Here is a 20,470-nt window from a genome sequence, read left to right as displayed (position 1 = left end):
TGACATTATAGGCCAGTCACTAGATAGGGGTGTGTCTAAAACACGTGACATCATAGGCCAGTCACTAGATAGGGGTGTGTCTAAAACACGTGACATTATAGGCCAGTCACTAGATAGGGGTGTGTCCAAAACACGTGACATTATAGGCCAGTCACTAGATAGGGGTGTGTCTAAAACACGTGACATCATAGGCCAGTCACTAGATAGGGGTGTGTCCAAAACACGTGACATCACAGGCCAGTCACTAGATAGGGGTGTGTCTAAAACACGTGGACAAGGAGCATGTGTAGAAAGCTTGCCTTATAAAAAGCAAGAGTATTCCCTCTTACAGCCCATACAAATACAGTTATTTTCAGAGTTCGTCTACACATTAATCGCTGATCCTTTGTTTCACTCCTCGCTAGTGACCGGCCCATAATGTCACGTGGAAAGTTTGCCTCAATAAAAGCCAGAGTATTCACTCTTGCACAACCTATGCAAACCGGACAGTTATTTCTGAACATCCTCTATTACCTAGATCACCGACAATTTATGCAAAACAAAGGAAAGAATACGCTCTAAATATAAATATAAAACCTTGGTTATGATTCTCACGGACTATCTGTTACACACTCAATACAATAATTCATTTGAAGCTATCCCTGCCTGCATGGTGTGTACCTGAAGTTGAGCAGCAAGAGTCGCACGCAGACCAGCAGCGGAACGTGCAGCAGACACTGACGTGACAGTCGTGTCACCGACAACCACCACAGTCGTCGGGAGTTGAACTCGGTCGTGTAGCACACATTGTGCAGCAGTTGACACACCAAGTGTGTCGCGTCGGCTGTGTCGGGCCTGAAACACACCACACACTGTGTTACGGAGGGCCATGGTAAATCATACATCTGTTGCAGTGAACGAGAAGAAAAAGAAATCTGTTGCAACTGTTAGTTTGTCTTACTAAAAAACGCAGGTTATATGAACAATGGATGGGGAAAGAGAGTAGGTCAGTGATCTTATATGTGGATGGAGGAATAGAAAAATGACAGCTGGTTGAAAGCATTGACAGCAACTTCACAACATAGAACAATGACAGCTGGTTGAAAGCATTGACAGCAACTTCACAACATAGAAAAAATGAAACATACCATTGGGACAAAAATTGAAAATGAAATAGCGCTTTTGGGTGATAACGCCAGACAACTCCAGTGATCTTGCCTCGAGGTTCCACCGGTTACCATTGTCTTTTTACCGTATAAAATGCACGACTACATGAACTGTTACCAAAGCGACATGCTATTTGGGACCAATGCACGTTTTTTTCCTTTCTCGTGTGATCTTGCCGCGAGGTTCCGCCTATTACCAGCCAAAAGAAAGAAGGGGCATAACCTGACCAAAACCGCCCATTGCACTACACTTCACAACACAATTACTTCAGTCCGTCTTGTTCTTCAGTATGTCTTACTCCTCATACATCACAAGAGTTGGCACTGTGTCATTGTAGTGTCTAGTGTTGCTGTGAGTGTGTGTGAACTTTAACCTTGCACTCACAATGTGTCCTTGATGAAGGAGACCAGCCAGGGAAGCAGGCCGTGCTTGGTAACCAGATCCTTGGCAACGGTTGCTATGGTGCTTGCTTTGACCAGCACCTTCACAGATTCTCTCTGCACAAAGAAACGTTTCATCTGTCAACACCATTCATCACAAAGAGAAGGGAACCTACATGAGGTGACGTCTAACTAACATCATTTCTGAGAACGTCATTGTGAAGGCATGAATGACATTGGCTTGTGAGGCATGATCACAAAGAGAACAGAACATAAACAATGACTTGCACATGTTTCGTAGCAGGGAGAATAAACATTCCCAGACTCTATGATCAATATTCGCACAAACAATAATGATTTGGGGGAAAAGGGAGTGGAGTGTGACTAACAAGGGAAACAACTGAAATTGTCAAACTAAATTAACCAAAGCAACAAGAAGGTAAGCTTTCTGTATTTGTTGTTGTTGTTGCAGGGTTGTTGCAGTATTATTTAAACTGACCATAAATTTAGTCCTGCAATGACCCTGCAATGACCCTGCGCTGACCCTGCAATGACCCTGCGCTGACCCTGCAATGACCCTGCAATGACCCTGCGCTGACCCTGCAATGACCCTGCGCTGACCCTGCAATGACCCTGCAATGACCCTGCGCTGACAGTAGCTTGACAAACAATAAGAGATAAGTACAAGGTGGAAGGTCAAGGCTAATCCACACACCCTAGTCTGCTGATCGGAGAGGGAAGAGTTGGCGTAGCACATGATCAGCTTGTAGACGTAACGTCGCTGGAACAGACGGTGGTCGCTGGTTTCTCGCAAACCGTCCTGCAGCAGCTGTAGGATCCACTGTCTTTCCTGTCAAGCAAACACACACAACATCAGTCAGTGCTCGGGATTGTCAAGCAAACACACACAACATCAGTTAGTGCTCAGGATTGTCAAGCAAACACACACAACATCAGTCAGTGCTCAGGATTGTCAAGCAAACACACACAACATCAGTCAGTGCTCAGGATTGTCAAGCAAACACACACAACATCAGTCAGTGCTCAGGATTGTCAAGCAAACACACACAACATCAGTTAGTGCTCAGGATTGTCAAGCAAACACACACAACATCAGTCAGTGCTCAGGATTGTCAAGCAAACACACACAACATCAGTCAGTGCTCAGGATTGTCAAGCAAACACACACAACATCAGTCAGTGCTCAGGATTGTCAAGCAAACACACACAACATCAGTCAGTGCTCAGGATTGTCAAGCAAACACACACAACATCAGTCAGTGCTCAGGATTGTCAAGCAAACACACACAACATCAGTCAGTGCTCAGGATTGTCAAGCAAACACACACAACATCAGTCAGTGCTCAGGATTGTCAAGCAAACACACACAACATCAGTTAGTGCTCAGGATTGTCAAGCAAACACACACAACATCAGTCAGTGCTCAGGATTGTCAAGCAAACACACACAACATCAGTTAGTGCTCAGGATTGTCAAGCAAACACACACAACATCAGTTAGTGCTCAGGATTGTCAAGCAAACACACACAACATCAGTCAGTGCTCAGGATTGTCAAGCAAACACACACAACATCAGTTAGTGCTCAGGATTGTCAAGCAAACACACACAACATCAGTCAGTGCTCAGGATTGTCAAGCAAACACACACAACATCAGTCAGTGCTCAGGATTGTCAAGCAAACACACACAACATCAGTCAGTGCTCAGGAATGTCAAGCAAACACACACAACATCAGTTAGTGCTCAGGATTGTCAAGCAAACACACACAACATCAGTTAGTGCTCGGGATTGTCAAGCAAACACACACAACATCAGTTAGTGCTCAGGATTGTCAAGCAAACACACACAACATCAGTCAGTGCTCAGGATTGTCAAGCAAACACACACAACATCAGTTAGTGCTCAGGATTGTCAAGCAAACACACACAACATCAGTCAGTGCTCAGGATTGTCAAGCAAACACACACAACATCAGTCAGTGCTCGGGATTGTCAAGCAAACACACACAACATCAGTTAGTGCTCGGGATTGTCAAGCAAACACACACAACATCAGTTAGTGCTCAGGATTGTCAAGCAAACACACACAACATCAGTTAGTGCTCGGGATTGTCAAGCAAACACACACAACATCAGTTAGTGCTCAGGATTGTCAAGCAAACACACACAACATCAGTTAGTGCTCAGGATTGTCAAGCAAACACACACAACATCAGTCAGTGCTCAGGATTGTCAAGCAAACACACACAACATCAGTTAGTGCTCAGGATTGTCAAGCAAACACACACAACATCAGTTAGTGCTCGGGATTGTCAAGCAAACACACACAACATCAGTTAGTGCTCAGGATTGTCAAGCAAACACACACAACATCAGTTAGTGCTCGGGATTGTCAAGCAAACACACACAACATCAGTCAGTGCTCAGGATTGTCAAGCAAACACACACAACATCAGTCAGTGCTCAGGATTGTCAAGCAAACACACACAACATCAGTTAGTGCTCGGGATTGTCAAGCAAACACACACAACATCAGTTAGTGCTCGGGAATGTCAAGCAAACACACACAACATCAGTTAGTGCTCGGGAATGTCAAGCAAACACACACAACATCAGTTAGTGCTCGGGATTGTCAAGCAAACACACACAACATCAGTTAGTGCTCGGGAATGCCAGTCAATACCTACACATATATAACACTGTCTGTTCACAAACACACCCTGTTTTACTCTAGACAAACACACTGTAACATTGTGACACCCACCTTGGGCTTGGGGCTGTTGAAGAAGTGATAGAACTCTAGACAAACACACTATAACATAGTGACACCCACCTTGGGCTTGGGGCTGTTGAAGAAGTGATAGAACTCTAGACAAACACACTGTAACATAGTGACACCCACCTTGGGCTTGGGGCTGTTGAAGAAGTGATAGAACTCTAGACAAACACACTGTAACATAGTGACACCCACCTTGGGCTTGGGGCTGTTGAAGAAGTGATAGAACTCTAGACAAACACACTATAACATAGTGACACCCACCTTGGGCTTGGGGCTGTTGAAGAAGTGATAGAACTCTAGACAAACACACTGTAACATAGTGACACCCACCTTGGGCTTGGGGCTGTTAAAGAAGTGGTAGAACTCTGGCACGTTGTTCACGTCAAGGCCTGCCTTCAGCGTCAGGAAGTTGTGAATGGCTATGTACATGTCGTCCGCTGTAACACAAACATCTTTACTTTAGCGTCATGGTATTGACAAGAGATAAGAATGCAAATGGTGAGAACACTGAATCCCAAATACCACAACACATCCAACGTTGCAAGTGTAAGGAAAACTGAACAAAACACAAATCCACCTGTACAGTTGTGACCCTCCCCAGGGACTCACTTGGCTTCATGAAGATGTCGGCAGCCCTAGCCAGGAAGACGGTGACGACAGACGGCAGCTTCTGACACTCCTTGGTCATACCGTGACTGATGACCTTGAGGAAGGTGAGGAGCACGGGCTTGGCGGACCAGCGCGTGATGAGGTCGACGTGAGAGTGCAGGTTGGACAGGATGCCGATGGCGAGCCGACGCGTGTGAGTGTCATGACTGCTGAGTGCCGCCAGGGTGTAGCCCAGGCACTTGTGTGAGATGAACGTTCGCACGTCCACAACATACTCTGTGGAGGAGAGAAGGTTGTGCTCTTGATATTGCCTCGGACATTATCATGAGATTGCCAAGGATAAAGACACACACACACACACATGCATGCACGAACACACGCATAGGCATACACTAGCGCATGTACTCGCAGACACATGCACGTATACACAACGCGCAGACACACACACCTGCATGCATGCAGGTACACACACACACACACACACACACACACACACACACACACACACACACACACACACATCATCATGGTACATGTACTACCATAATTATTAATATCTTCAGATGAAATGGAACTTTCATTTAATCACAAGTCAGTCAAATGGCGCAAAGGTGCAGTCACCTACCTGGTCCCATGAAGTGGAACAAGACCTGCAGCAGGAACCGTGGGTCATAGCAGCCATCTTGTGACATCATCCGCTCTGCTTTCTGAGCACACTCAGTCTGGAACACACACACACAAGTTCTACACATGGCCCATGCATGATCGATATCACTGCAAATACTCCCGTCACAAGGGCCTACTAGACTCATTACATTTTTAAAAAAGAATTCAACAGTTTCAGAATACAGTGGTACTCCCCATGTAAGACCTCCCAAAATCCGACAAATTTAGGTCATAAAAGGGGGGGGTCTTACATGGGGGGTGAGGTCAGGTCAGAAAAAGACAGTGAGAGAGAACAAGTCAGTGTCAGAGAGAAAGAGAGAAATACCTTCAGGGTCCCTTGAAGTTGTGGCATAATTACAGTTGTGGTTTGGTGAATTAATTTGATAATCTAATTCAACAAGAAGGGCAAAGCCCATACGACTCACATGCTTGACCTTGACCTTTACATGACCTTGACCTTCAAATAACTAAACCTAGCAATGACATCATACACTAAGAACTGCTTTACACATTTTTCCTACCAAAATACATGTGACCTTGACCCAAGGTCAAGGTCATCCAAGGTCATGCAACACAAAGCTGTTAATTCAAGACATAGGAAGTACAATGGTGCTTATTGGCTCTTTCTACCATGAGATATGGTCACTTTTAGTGGTTCACTACCTTATTTTGGTCACATTTCATAAGGGTCAAAGTGACCTTGACCTTGATCATATGTGACCAAATGTGTCTCATGATGAAAGCATAACATGTGCCCCACATAATTTTTAAGTTTGAAACAGTTATCTTCCATAGTTCAGGGTCAAGGTCACTTCAAAATATGTATACAATCCAACTTTAAAGGACCCTTGCGACCTTGACCTTGAAGCAAGGTCAACCAAACTGGTGTCCAAAGATAGGGCTTACATTGCCCTGTATAGCATACATAGCTAAGGTTGCCATTCTCGATAACTTCAGAAAAAAATGCGAAAATGTGAAAAATGGTCGTTTTTAAGACAACAATTACGGCCCCTGTGACCTTGAACTGAGGTCAAGTTGCCGCACATGTTTTTTGAGATCTTGTAACCATACACCATCAGGCCACATCAGGTGTTGATAGACTTAATAGTGTCCAAGAAATATCCAACGTTAAAGTTTTCCGGATGGACGCCGGGACGGACAGACGGACGACTCGGGTGAGTACATAGACTCACTTTTGCTTCGCATGTGAGTCAATAAAAAGCAAGAGGTAAGTACAGTCCCATTTCGTCACAGTTGAAAATATCTTCTGCCCTATAACCATCACAAATACTGGGTAGTCTTTTAACCCAGTCGTCCACAGTATCCTCAGAAATTTCACCCCTGTCCCCGGACAACGCAGATGACTGGATGTTGTGGCGCTTCATCCACTTGTAAAGCCATCCGTTTGAAGCGGTAAAATCGTCATGTCCAAGAATCACTGACTCCATCACAGCTTTTTCTTGGATGAGTCTTCCTGTGATGGGTATGTTGCGTCGACGTGCATCACAAAACCAACCCCAAACGCGTTCGTTGAGGTCACCATAAATACATTTCCTTGCCTTGAAGTATTTGCGGTCACAATTTTCGCCGGTCTCCCATCGATTGACCACGTTTTCTTGGTAGCTGACGATCGATTGAATCTGAGATTTTCCTACCTCAAACGATCGCGCGATCGAAATTGCCGTTTCGCCCTTACGGCTCCGTTTCACCACTTCCATCCTCTGTTCCAGAGTCAAAATTTTCCTCTTCTTTCCGCGCGATTGAGCGTTTGAAGTTGAAGGAGAGTTCGAAGCCATGGTCGAAGAAGAAGATCGTTGATGCTCGCGCGTGTGTTTGTTGATTTTTCGAAAGGGAGTGGACAAAGAAAAGGGCATGTTGGGATCGTAAAATTGTGAACGCCGGTCATGCGCAATCGAGACCTAAACGCGTCGTCTGTTATATTTCCGGCCGAGTGATTTTTGCGATCTTTTTTCAGAGATTCAAGCAAAACGTTACGATTTTTTGTTAGGTTTTGATTTGAAAATGTCGTTACAAGGTCGCAAATTGTAACAACTAGTCGGTCGCAAATCGGGTTCTGGGGGGAGTCGGCCATGGGGGGTGATTTATATAGCAAAACTAATCCGTCAGCAAGAATGAGGTCTGAGAAGGGAGAGGGTCTCTGATGGGGGGGGTCGTTCGTCGGGAGTACCACTGTAGCATGTCTTGTGTCTTTCCATAAGCTATTTTCTGCATGTTTAAACTGCCTGTGAGCTTTATTTCAAAAAGAAGAAAATGATAAGATCAGTAAAAAAAAGTAAGTGCCTGGAAGAATTGGCATATTCCATGACAACATTGGAGGAAAAAAACAGGGAACAGTCACATACAAAAGAAAACAAGAATACTTCAGGAGAGAAAGACAGAAAGGAAGAAAAAGGCAAACCAAAATTAGATCATCTGGCACTCTTCTTCTTCTTCTTCTGCGTTTGTGGGCTGAAACTCCCACGTACACTCGTGTTTTTGCACGAGTGGAATTTTACGTGTATGACCGTTTTTACCCTGCCATTTAGGCAGCCATACGCCGCTTTCGGAGGAAGCATGCTGGGTATTTTTGTGTTTCTATAACCCACCGAACTCTGACATGGATTACAGGATCTTTTCCGTGCGCACTTGGTCTTGTGCTTGCGTGTACACACGAAGGGGGATAAGCCACTAGCAGGTCTGCACATAAGTTGACCTGGGAGATTGAAAAAATCTCCACACTTATCCCACCAGGCGGCCGCGGCCGGGATTCGAACCCTCAACCTTCCGATTAAGAGGCCGACGTCTTACCACCCCGCCACAGCGCCTGTCATCTGGCACTCTTATTTATGAACTATGCCCACCATTACTTTTGAGCATGAAGAAATAAAAAAGAGAACAAATTCCTACATGCTGATACTCCATGGAGCGCATCAGTGGGAAGTGAAGGATGGAGGTCGCCATGACATCAGGGTCAAGGAGTTCAAGGACGTTGCCAAGGCTGGATTCTAACAGCAATGACCTTCCCATCTGCTGCTTCATCTCCAGCTGCTGCACGGCTTTCTCTCCCCACAGGCCGGGTCTGCGGCAACACAAACATTGTCAATTAACCTTCGCCAGATCACGCTTTGGACTACACCGTCCGGATGATGTGGATCGTGTACGACCCATACTTTCTAAAAGAAGGATTCAACGTAAAAAGTATGGGTCATATATGACCCACACCATTCGAATAGGGATAAACTCTTTACCGCAAGTGCAAGTGCTCCTTCAGATTGGTTGAAATTAATATTTGTTTGAGATATCAACCCAATTGTACCTCCCCCCCCCCCTCTCTCATCCCCCCCCCCCTACCCCCTCCCTGGTAATGTTTGTTTCACGCATCCATGACAGCATTACATTTAGTTGAACAGTTCCTAAATTATGATAAAATATTTCTGTTGGACTTGAAAGCAAGCACTGGGACCAGGTTCCTCCAAATCAGTAGCGGGGCGACCATCCCCAACCCAGCGGGTCACAGGTGGGGGATAGTGAACGACCCTTAGATATAGTGGTTAGCTGCGAATAAGCTAGCCTTAGCAAATAAGCAGTCCTGAACCTACTGGCGATGTTCCTACCAGGACGGGGTGGGGTAGAGGGTGGCTCCCCTACTTCTACAAAATGCCTTACATGTCCAACGACAGGTTCATCATGGCGACTAAGAGCCGCTATAAAAGCTCTAGCTACGGGGAAGGACACCCCCGAGAAACAAACCCGGGCAGATGATGCCCGTCAGCTTTGGTCGGCAAATCGTCTACCAGAAGGAAACTGGGATAACTAGAAAACCAGGAGAGCTGAAGACGGAGGCACTAGGCCATTGGCGCTCTTTGGACAACCATGGTACCTCGCATCTACACACAAAATGATATTGTCAGATCATAGCGACACCTATGGCGCTCGCCCATTAGAAGACGGCATCATTCGTCTCGCTGTCCGGGCTGACAATATAACGTGTGATCGACAAAAAGAAGAAGAAGAAAGCAAGCAGATTTCTCCTTAGTACCTCTTAACACGGTACACTTACTTGAGTCTCTGCTTCCCGTGCAGGTCACAGGCAAACATCAGGTACAGGAGGTTCTGGTCTGCACAACACAACGGTGTCCAACAAGTCAAATCTATCATGCGTTTGGTGATTCATGCATGGTTACATCTAACTCACAAACACAGTAAACTCTCACCTGTTGTTTTACCTTTCTTTTGTTTACTGATATGGGTTAAGGTCTTACTCTTAGCCTGATATAGGTTAAGGTCTTACTCTTAGCCTGATATGGGTCAAGGTCTTACTCTTAGCCTGATATGGGTCAAGGTCTTACTCTTAGCCTGATATGGGTTAAGGTCTTACTCTTAGCCTGATATGGGTCAAGGTCTTACTCTTAGCCTGATATGGGTCAAGGTCTTACTCTTAGCCTGATATGGGTTAAGGTCTTACTCTTAGCCTGATATGGGTCAAGGTCTTACTCTTAGCCTGATATTAATTTGGCCTAGTCTACTTCAGAAAGGTCACTGCACAGAAAGGTCACCGTGACACTGCACCAAGCTTAGAAACTGAATTTTTGGTAAAAAGACTTTGCGAAGTCAACTTTGGGCTCCATACAGAAAGGTCTTTAGGAAGAATATTACAGCCAGTGTGTTCAAGAGAGAGAGTGTACATTCCACATCTTGCCAGCAACAGACCACGGTGAAGATCACGGTCTTTTCACAAACATTTTTCACAAGTGACTCATGCTCCCCAACTTCCTTAATCACAGAACTAATGTTTAAGCACCTACTATATTTGACCTTGTTGACCTTGTTGACCTTGTGTATAAGCATGTCTGAGTTTCAGTGTGAATGGGTGTGTGTGTACTTCATCTCAACATTAAGACAAATTCCTTCAGCATGTGCATACATGGTAATTAAGCACATGTATTCTGTATGATGAAATCTTTTCGCAGATAAAGAAAATAGAAAGAAACATATAAATAAACAGAGTTAAAGGAACTACTCCATTCTGTACATGGGAACTCCTCTATTCTGTATTCTATATGATGAAATCTTCTCACAGATAAAGACATAGAAAGAAACATATTGATAAACAGAGTTAGGAGAACGAACCTAGAACAACAAACACCTGGACGCTCACCTGTGAGAGACAGCGTGGCACTGTACGCGGCCAGGAAAGCCTTGAGGGGCAGGGCAGAGCAACACTTCTTCTCTAGCCGCACCAGACAGGCCAGCAGACTCACCAGCTCGCCCCTCACCGCACCCAGCTCCCCGCCCTGCATGATGGGCAGAAAGGCCGTGTGACCGACGCACTTCTCACACAACTCCACCAGCTGGACTCCCAGTGAAGGAGAGGCTAGAGAGGAGTTTGTGGTGTGCACTTGTGACGTGTGTTGGTTCGGCCACGGGAAGAAGGTTGTGGACTGCACTGACCCTCTCCCTGTCCAGCTGTTGACCGTCTCTGTGTGAGGGGTGACCATCTTGGTGTCAGTGTCTGCACTGAACAAGGACATGCACTTTTTGCCAACGTCAGACTTGGAAGCCAGTCCCAGTCTTTTCGCCGACTGAGCAACGATGATGCTGAAGTGTTTCTTTTGCTGTGCGGACGCTTTTCTTGCCTGGGGCTTGCTGTCTCCAGTTGTGTCTTTCTTGACAACACTTCCAGTAGGTTCCATACCTTCATCCCCATCATCTTCATCGGAGGCACTGTCGTCTGCCTTTCCACTGATGTTCAAATCATCCTGTTTCTCAGCATCGTCATCGATGTTTTCATCAACGTCTTGGATTGCTCGTTCCTCTTCTGACATGTGGAGAGAAAACAGTGCAAACACAATAAATATGGGGAATGGAATATAACGAAATCAGAAACCACAAAATATCTGTAATAAAGCAAGTCCATGTCATTAAAGCACTATTGGATACCTTCTTCTTTGTTAGTGGGTTGAAACTCCCACCATCTTTTACACATATCACCCTTTCTACCCTGCCGTTCAGGCAGCCATATGCCGCATTCGGGCAAACTATTGGATACCAAGACAAGACAGCAACACTGCCTAAAGCAAAGCAAGAAGCTGCAGCCAACCAAGTAATCCTCAGTGGAAACACTATTGATTGTAAGAGCTCCTATCATTACAAACAAAATTCTGTGGCTGAAAATCAGGACAGAGACCAAACATCAAATACAAAATGTTATTAAACTCATGCAGCAAAGTGTGCAAAAGGGACCTTGCATTTAGCTAATTCTGTCCGGTGTGCGAGGGCAGACATGAACCAATTGTGATTAGTTATCCAATGAACTTGTGTCACTCATTCAAAATCTCATCTCTCTGTTCCTTCAGAATGAAATTTTCTGAAACAACAATGACCCTAGTTTCCTTGAAAGCAATGCAGTTTGACAGACAAAACAAAAACCAAACAATAAAGTTTTACCTTGAACAAAGACACGCTCCACAAGCTGTCGTAGTAACAACACATACTTTGCATCTTTAAAGTGATATCTGAAACAGATAACAAAAAATGGCTACAATTCCTTGTCACCATGCACAGTTTCAAACTCTGAAACAGATAACACAAAATGGCTACAATTGCTTGTCACCATGCACAGTTTCAAACTCTGAAACAGACAACACAAAATGGCTACAATTGCTTGTCACCATGCACAGTTTCAAACTCTGAAACAGATAACACAAAATGGCTACAATTGCTTGTCTCCATGCACAGTTTCAAACTTTGAAATAACACAGTCAATGAAACTTATCAACAAAGTCTCAAGACTCAAAATGTTACTGTCCTAAAAAAAAAAAAAAAAGGAAAATTGTCATGCAGTGTTGGGGCGGTTACAGATGTAAAATACATCATATTTACTAAGAATTAAGAATTGCACTAAAAACACTCAAACATAATCACATTTACTAAGAATTGAGAGTTGGGCCAAGTGCACAAACAAACTACACTACATTGGGGTGTGCACGTTAAAGATCCCACGATTGACAAAAGGGTCTTTCCTCAGCAGAAAAATGTAAATAAATGAAAGGAGGCAAGACACCAGGTAAATTTGACAAAAATGCTAAATCCATTAAGATTCTTTAAAAAATAAATCCTCTAAAATATGAAGTGTAAAAGCAACAGAATGACAGTACATGAAGGAGCAAAAAACAAAATCACAACCCAAGAAAGGTATGTTATTGAAACGTTTAAATTATGAAAAAACTAAATGTTACATTCACTGATCTGCGACCAATTGTCTTCTGAAAGTACAGACAGACAGACAGACAGACAGACAGACAGACAGACAAACACTTATAATACAGACAGACAGACAAACACTTATAATACAGAAAATAAACTTATCTGCTGAGCAAGTTCTGGACAGTTTGTCAGATAAGTTTATTTTCTGTATTATAAGTGTTTGTCTGTTTGTCCACTTACAAGACCGCTGGGTCGAAGATCAATGAACGTAACATTTTGTTTGTCACAATTGAACGTTCCAATAACATACCTTTCTTGGGTTTTTTATTCTGAATTCTGGAACGTTGGCCGTCTATTTGTCTTTGAATTTCATTCAGAAAACAACCACACTTTAGACATGAGACACACACTCACTTGAAACAGGTGCTGACCAGATCAGGCCAGATGCTCACAACGTCCGTTTTCACTTTGCTTTGTATGGGCTGAAAACAAAATAGATTCCTAGTTTTGTTTGTTTTGTTTGTTTGTTTGCTTAACGCCCAGCCGACCACGAAAGGCCATATCAGGGCGGTGCTGCTTTGACATATAACGTGCGCCACACACAAGACAGAAGTTGCAGCACAGGCTTCATGTCTCACCCAGTCACATTATTCTGACACCGGACCAACCAGTCCTAACACTAACCCAATAATGCCAGACGCCAGGCGGAGCAGCCACTAGATTGCCAATTTTAAAGTCTTAGGTATGACCCGGCCGGGGTTCAAACCCACGACCTCCCGATCACGGTGCGGACGCCTTACCACTAGGCCAACCGTGCCGGTAGCATTCCTAGTTAACCTCTGCACACTTTTATCAGTTTCAAGACAACGTTTCCCTCAACCAAAGATAAAAGACATGCTGGCTAATAGTAACACTTACACTACATAATGAAAGCCTGCAATCGTTTGGTAAACCATTGCATTTTACCGTAACTTCTTGACCCCTCAATTGAAGCAGGTTGCTCAATCAGCTAAGCATTTCATGAAATGGACCAACATGTTTCTATTGAAAGTTGTGCATGCAGTGTTCATAAGTTATGTCCCTGTCTAACGTGCAAAATAAGTGCATTGCTATGTTTGGCAGCTGCTGTACAAATGTCCATCTTGATTCAATCAGAAGATAAATAGCCCGTCTTCTTCTTCTTCTTCGTTCATGGGCTGAAACTCCAACATACACTCATGTTTTTTCCACGAGTGAATTTTTACGTTTACAAGCGTTTTTATCCTGCCATTAAGGCAGCCATAAGCCGCTTTCGAGGGAAGCATGCTGGGTATTTTATTGTGTTTCTGTAACCCACCATTGACCAAACTCTAACATGGATTACAGGATCTTTTCCGTGCGCACTTGGTCTTGTGCTTGCACGAAGGGGTATAAGGCAGTAGCAGGTCTGCACATAAGTTGACCTGGGAGATCGGAAAAATCTCCACCCTAACCTGCCAGGTGCAATCGGGATTCCAACATTCAACCTGCCGCGTGGAAAGCCGGCATTTTATCCACTGGGCCATTGTGGCCGTCTAGCTCGTCAAGACCAGCTATCACACTGGGCCATTGTGGCCGTCTAGCTCGTCAAGACCAGCTATCACACTGGGCCATTGTGGCCGTCTAGCTCGTCAAGACCAGCTATCACACTGGGCCATTGTGGCCGTCTAGCTCGTCAAGACCAGCTATCACACTGGGCCATTGTGGCCGTCTAGCTCGTCAAGACCAGCTATCACACTGGGCCATTGTGGCCGTCTAGCTCGTCAAGACCAGCTATCACACTGGGCCATTGTGGCCGTCTAGCTCGTCAAGACCAGCTATCACACTGGGCCATTGTGGCCGTCTAGCTCGTCAAGACCAGCTATCACACTGGGCCATTGTGGCCGTCTAGCTCGTCAAGACCAGCTATCACACTGGGCCATTGTGGCCGTCTAGCTCGTCAAGACCAGCTATCACACTGGGCCATTGTGGCCGTCTAGCTCGTCAAGACCAGCTATCACACTGGGCCATTGTGGCCGTCTAGCTCGTCAAGACCAGCTATCACACTGGGCCATTGTGGCCGTCTAGCTCGTCAAGACCAGCTATCACACTGGGCCATTGTGGCCGTCTAGCTCGTCAAGACCAGCTATCACACTGGGCCATTGTGGCCGTCTAGCTCGTCAAGACCAGCTATCACACTGGGCCATTGTGGCCGTCTAGCTCGTCAAGACCAGCTATCACACTGGGCCATTGTGGCCGTCTAGCTCGTCAAGACCAGCTATCACACTGGGCCATTGTGGCCGTCTAGCTCGTCAAGACCAGCTATCACACTGGGCCATTGTGGCCGTCTAGCTCGTCAAGACCAGCTATCACACTGGGCCATTGTGGCCGTCTAGCTCGTCAAGACCAGCTATCACACTGGGCCATTGTGGCCGTCTAGCTCGTCAAGACCAGCTATCACACTGGCGACAGCAGTATCGTGTAAACATTCAGCATAAGTAGTCAAATGTACAATCTCTGAACGGCAAGCTTAAACGTAACTTAAAATGACTCACAAGAGAAAGCAGTTCATAGCACAGATGAACCAAAGCTGACTGACATGACTCGGCATCACATTCGTCAACCTCGGCCGTCAATCCCTTGTTCATCAGGTAGCGTAAACATCCAAGGAGCACCTGCCCTGCTGTATCTTCAAAACTCTTCCATCCCTTCTCAAGATCAGCAGCACCAGTGCCAAGGTCAAGGCCACACGCAGCGAGAGCCTCTTGGCGGAGAATGGCAGCCAGCAGCTGAACGTGAGCCTCAAGCAGAGTGGCTTCCTGTGTGACGAGCAGCAAGATGTTGGACCTCAGTTTGTGCATCGTCTTAGTTTCTGCAACACAGAGCACTGCATGTCACACAGACACACTGGCGATGTCAACACAACTTTGGCAATTATTATCGGGAGCAGAAGCAAACTTATCATGCTCTGCACTTTCTGCAAAATCAACAAAACTCATCCACATCTCTCTATCCAGTAGAAACACACTGTTGATACCTTGGCTCAATCTGCTTGATCACTCTTTACTGCACAAGCTTTTTCTCACGAACTATCAGCACCTGACTTCACACGAGTTAAGCTGAACACCATGCAGGCAGTTTGTAAAATGTCCACCCTAGAGAGAATATGAAAATTATGAAATAGAAAAGCAAAGAACCAAAGGCAATGTTGTCTGACAAAACATTATCTCCCTTAGCTGTTTGTCTGACGTACAAATCTAGTAGCCATTTTGCCATCCTGTTCTGTAACGGTTCCATCTCTATTCAGCTTGTTATTTTTGTCTTTTGTTTTAAATTATTATAAATATAATTTTTCACTGCAGTAGTCCTTTAACTTTAACCCTTAGCTGTAAGCTAGATATGCACAAGTCATGTCGGTGCCACATAATGCTGACACACATGTTCCTGTGCATAGTTTATGGATAACGTGTAGTTGGGAAGTTAAGAGTAGAAATTAGTATTTAGTGTAGGAGGAGGGTTGGGGGTGGGTAGGGAGGGGGTGGGTATGGTTTACTTTGAGCAGGTCGGTTTCAATTTTAATAAACAATTCTAGAGAATTGTGTATCTTATATTTGAGTCTTTCGTGTTTTAGACATTGATGCATTTAATAGTTTTAACGAGTTGCCTTTTGTTTTATCATTCTGGTGTTTATCTAGATGTGCTGTGTATCTTATAAGAAGTTCTTAAAAGTTCGAAGTTATTTTAGCATATAGGTTTTTTATGGTCTTAACAGTTAAACATGTATTACGTTATCATTAAGATTCATGCTTTGTTAGCACTAAGCAGTTGTTTTAATCAGTCTGGTTTTCTCTTGTTTTCATCTTATGAACATTCTAAATGTTAGACTAACTTATTGTCTTGTACAGAATAACAACTGTGTGAATGGTGCTATACTGAATGAAAGAGTGTGACATGAAGTTCTTGTACATCATTGTAAAGAGTGTGAATGACGTTTTAGTTTAGATGTCAAGCGCTTAGAGCAAGCCTTTTTAACGAAAGTTTTTGATTTAGCGCTATATAAATGTTCTTCTTATTATTATTATTATTATTAGCCATACATTGAAGAAAAAACTTTGAATGATTACACACATAAATTCTCTCACACAGATTCGCATGAGTCAGATGTTTACTCATCACTGACAATGATGATGCACTGACCTATGATATCACAGTTGACCAGATGGCAGATGACATGGAGGAATGAAGAGTGGACATTATCTGCATCCAGTGACTGTTTGTCCAGCCCGTGGCACACGGCTTCTGTGATTGCACATACTCCTGCGTCGTCAGCTGCTGTGTCTGTGGACATAAGATTGATCTCGTGACATTTTGCACACACAGTCTGCTGAGATTGTGTGCATGTGTTTTGTGTGTGAATGTATATAATTGTGTGTGCAAGAATGTTGAAGTATTGTTTTACAACCGCTGAAAGAAAACATTGAGTACATAACACAAAATATGAAAGCATCACAAAAGTCACAACACCTCAAAATTGAAACAAACCTGAACTAAACAAACTGAGGATGACTCTACAGTCTTTGCTGCCTAACTGATGTACCTTTCCAATAAGATTCAAAAATTGAAAGTAGATTACTCATAAGCTAGCAAGCTAAGTTGTAGCAATACTGTATTTTATGCATTACACAAAGCAGAAACAAGGAAAACTGGACTAACCCTAATAAGTTGGCTAGACACACATACACAAATAACACTAACAGACTGAACGTTTTAATATTCATCAGCAGAATTTTTAATTTTGTTTAGATGAATAAAAGGCGGAGAAAAGACAAAGAATGAGAACGGAAGAGGATAGACTAGAAACTATGGTTGAAAGCTGACGTAGCAATGACTAAAAGGAACATGACACAAAGGACAAAGGTCAATCATCAAGACTGAAAGGTGACGTAGCAATGACTAAAAGGAACATGACACAAAGGACAAAGGTCAATCATCAAGACAAAGGTCAAAGGTCAATCATCAAGACAATTTACCTTTCATTCCAAGAACCAGATTCAAGTAGGTCAGCATGAGGGGAGCGAACTCCAGCTTCCTCTGCTTCATCGTCTTTTTCTTCTTGGTCAGCCATTGGCCGCAAAGAGAGCGGCATTGTGGGTTGTGCCGCATCAGACTCTCCGCCAGGGCCGTCAAACTGGGGGAGGCGTCCGCGTTCAGCTTGTTCAACATGCCCTTGAACGCTTCTTCACCGCACGACAAGGACAGCTCTGGGATAGACTCAATGACCTTCACAGCCAGCGATTCCAGCTGCGTGCAATCCAGCACTGATATCAAATCAAACAGTCCTTCAAACGAGGTAGCCACGTCTTGACGTGCTGCTAATTCTTTCACAATCTTGGTGTCAAGTTTGATCCCTTCAGCAAGTTTGAACAGCATCTGTGCCAGCACTGTTGTTGGGGTTTGAGCTGACTCAGCGACAAAGCTTTCTGCAGGCAAACGGACCAGCGCCAGCAGGCATTCCACCCGATGGGAGTCCCCTCCGACCAGTAACAGTGTCTGCAGGCACTCACAGAACAAAGGCTGGATGCTCTCTGCTACGCCATGTTGACCGTCAGAGCTGACGCCACAGGCAGCCTGGATCATGTCCCGGCATTTGTCTGTCACCTTGACCACAGGCTGGTCACCATCATCCGAGCCCCTAATCTCTGTAAGGGTTTGAATGACGTCACACAGCTGATGGACGATCCACTCTGTGGCTTTCCCTCCCTGCGTGAAGCCTTCCATCCAAAGCCACTTGCTGACCAGAGGGTGACGGAGCAAGCAGACGTACACCTGTTGGGACCAGTTGGTTGTCAGGTGAAACAGGTTTGCTGTGCTGGATTGTCCCATGCCCAGATCAGTGTGCAGTGCAGCGCAGTACAGGCCTGGGGCTTCATGCCCCACATCTTTCTCACCTGCTGGGTCGGACAAACTTGCTGGCTCTTCTGCAACTTTGCCGTCTGCTATGCTGCGATCATTATCATCCTCCTCCTCTTCAATGTCGTCATCATTCTCTCCATCATCCATGCTGACGTCAGAATCATCGTTGAAACTGGTCTTTCTCTTCCGGTGTTCTTTAATCTTGCTTCTGTTCCTAGTTTCCTTATCGTCGTCTATTTCTGAGTCACTGCTGTAAGCCTCATCTGCTGCCTCATCAACTTCCATGTTCTCAGCTGTTACGTTCACAGCAGACTCACTGTGTGTGCCTTTCTCAGGGCTGGTGTTGTTGTCTGTGCGGCTGATTTCGGCCAGACGGTGAGAAGCGGTTCTCAGGGTCTCCATGCAGGTTTCTGCCAGCTTCTTGTTCAACAGCTCCCCCTGTCACACAGCCACAAACACAATACATACAATCCAAGCCTTACAAAAAACAGATGATATAAAATCGTACCAATGCATTTGAAACCATGGCATGGCAATATGGCAATAAGAAAAGAAAAGAAATTTCGTTTCCCAAACCTGACAGTGTCTTCCTTTTTTCAACAGATATTTTAAAAGTAAAACATCAATGAAAACCATAAAGAAAAGTACAAAGAAATCAAAACCCATTCAAAAACATCTTTAACAACAACAACAATCATTACTGGCATTTATTTCCAGCGATCATGACATAAAAATAGGGATACAACCCACAGAAGGGTTGAGAAATGATTGGAATCACTGCATCATTCGGCTACGCAAACATGACACCATTTTCACACATGAACACAACACACAAACAAAAAGACTCAATCACATTCACACCTACCTTAGTGTTCATGCACCCAGCCACCATGTCATCCAAGTAGCGCAGAGACTGCTCCACCAGGGACAGGCAATCCCCAGCAGGCACCTCACCAACCACCTGCTTTACCTCCCCTTCCACTTTCATCGCCTTCTTCATCAAGGTCACACCAGCATATGCTGATGACTTCAGCTGCTTCAGACGAACTTTTTTGCACATGCGTTTTGTGATGGATTCTGATGTGGCTTCCTCGTCGGCGGTGTGAAAGGTCAGGTATTGTGTGACCTCTGGGTCAAGGTCGCCAGCCAAGGAGTGAACCAATCGGGAGAAGGGGGCGGGGTTGTGCAGAGAATGAAGGATGTCAATAAGAACGTTGCAGATGTAGTGATGAACTGGAAAGAGAACAGTCACATATTACATGGCTACAAACAATATGAATTTGAATTGAAAAGAAAATCAGAAAACAAAACAAGTCGCGTAAGGCGAAAATACAACATTTAGTCAAGCTGTCGAACTCACAGAATGAAACTGAACGCACTGCAATTTTTTCAGCAAGACCGTATACTCGTAGCATCGTCAGTCCACCGCTTGTGGCAAAGGCAGTGAAATTGACAAGAAGAGCGGGGTAGTAGTTGCGCTGAGAAGGATAGCACGCTTTTCTGTACCTCTCTTCGTTTTAACTTTCTGAGCGTGTTTTTAATCCAAACATATCATATCTATATGTTTTTGGAATCAGGAACCGACAAGGAATAAGATGAAAGTGTTTTTAAATTGATTTCAAAAATTTAATTTTGATCATAATTTTTATATTTTTAATTTTCAGAGCTTGTTTTTAATCCAAATTTGACATATTTATATGTTTTTGGAATCAGGAAATGATGAAGAATAAGATGAACGTAAATTTGGATCGTT

General features: G+C 44.4%; 1 protein-coding gene across 1 annotated transcript in view; it reads right to left on the bottom strand.

Moving 5' to 3' along the window:
• LOC138961332 (nucleolar pre-ribosomal-associated protein 1-like) overlaps positions 1-20,470 on the bottom strand; it is a 47,792-nt gene that overhangs the window by 2,602 nt on the left and 24,720 nt on the right. Inside the window, exons 17-31 of the mRNA XM_070332933.1 lie at positions 19,583-19,950; positions 17,835-19,155; positions 17,002-17,142; positions 15,360-15,676; positions 13,222-13,289; positions 12,049-12,116; positions 10,760-11,419; positions 9,662-9,719; positions 8,509-8,680; positions 5,561-5,657; positions 4,936-5,211; positions 4,657-4,763; positions 2,242-2,376; positions 1,531-1,643; positions 661-834 (exon numbers count right to left, since the gene is read on the bottom strand). Coding sequence (XP_070189034.1) covers positions 661-834; positions 1,531-1,643; positions 2,242-2,376; positions 4,657-4,763; positions 4,936-5,211; positions 5,561-5,657; positions 8,509-8,680; positions 9,662-9,719; positions 10,760-11,419; positions 12,049-12,116; positions 13,222-13,289; positions 15,360-15,676; positions 17,002-17,142; positions 17,835-19,155; positions 19,583-19,950 — 4,075 coding nt within the window. The remainder of the gene's footprint in view (positions 1-660; positions 835-1,530; positions 1,644-2,241; positions 2,377-4,656; positions 4,764-4,935; positions 5,212-5,560; positions 5,658-8,508; positions 8,681-9,661; positions 9,720-10,759; positions 11,420-12,048; positions 12,117-13,221; positions 13,290-15,359; positions 15,677-17,001; positions 17,143-17,834; positions 19,156-19,582; positions 19,951-20,470) is intronic.

The sequence above is a fragment of the Littorina saxatilis genome, linkage group LG3, assembly GCF_037325665.1.
Source record: "Littorina saxatilis isolate snail1 linkage group LG3, US_GU_Lsax_2.0, whole genome shotgun sequence".
NCBI classification, from domain to species: domain Eukaryota; kingdom Metazoa; phylum Mollusca; class Gastropoda; order Littorinimorpha; family Littorinidae; genus Littorina; species Littorina saxatilis.
Note: the sequence above shows the minus strand (reverse complement) of the source record. Positions and strands in the feature narration are given on the sequence as shown.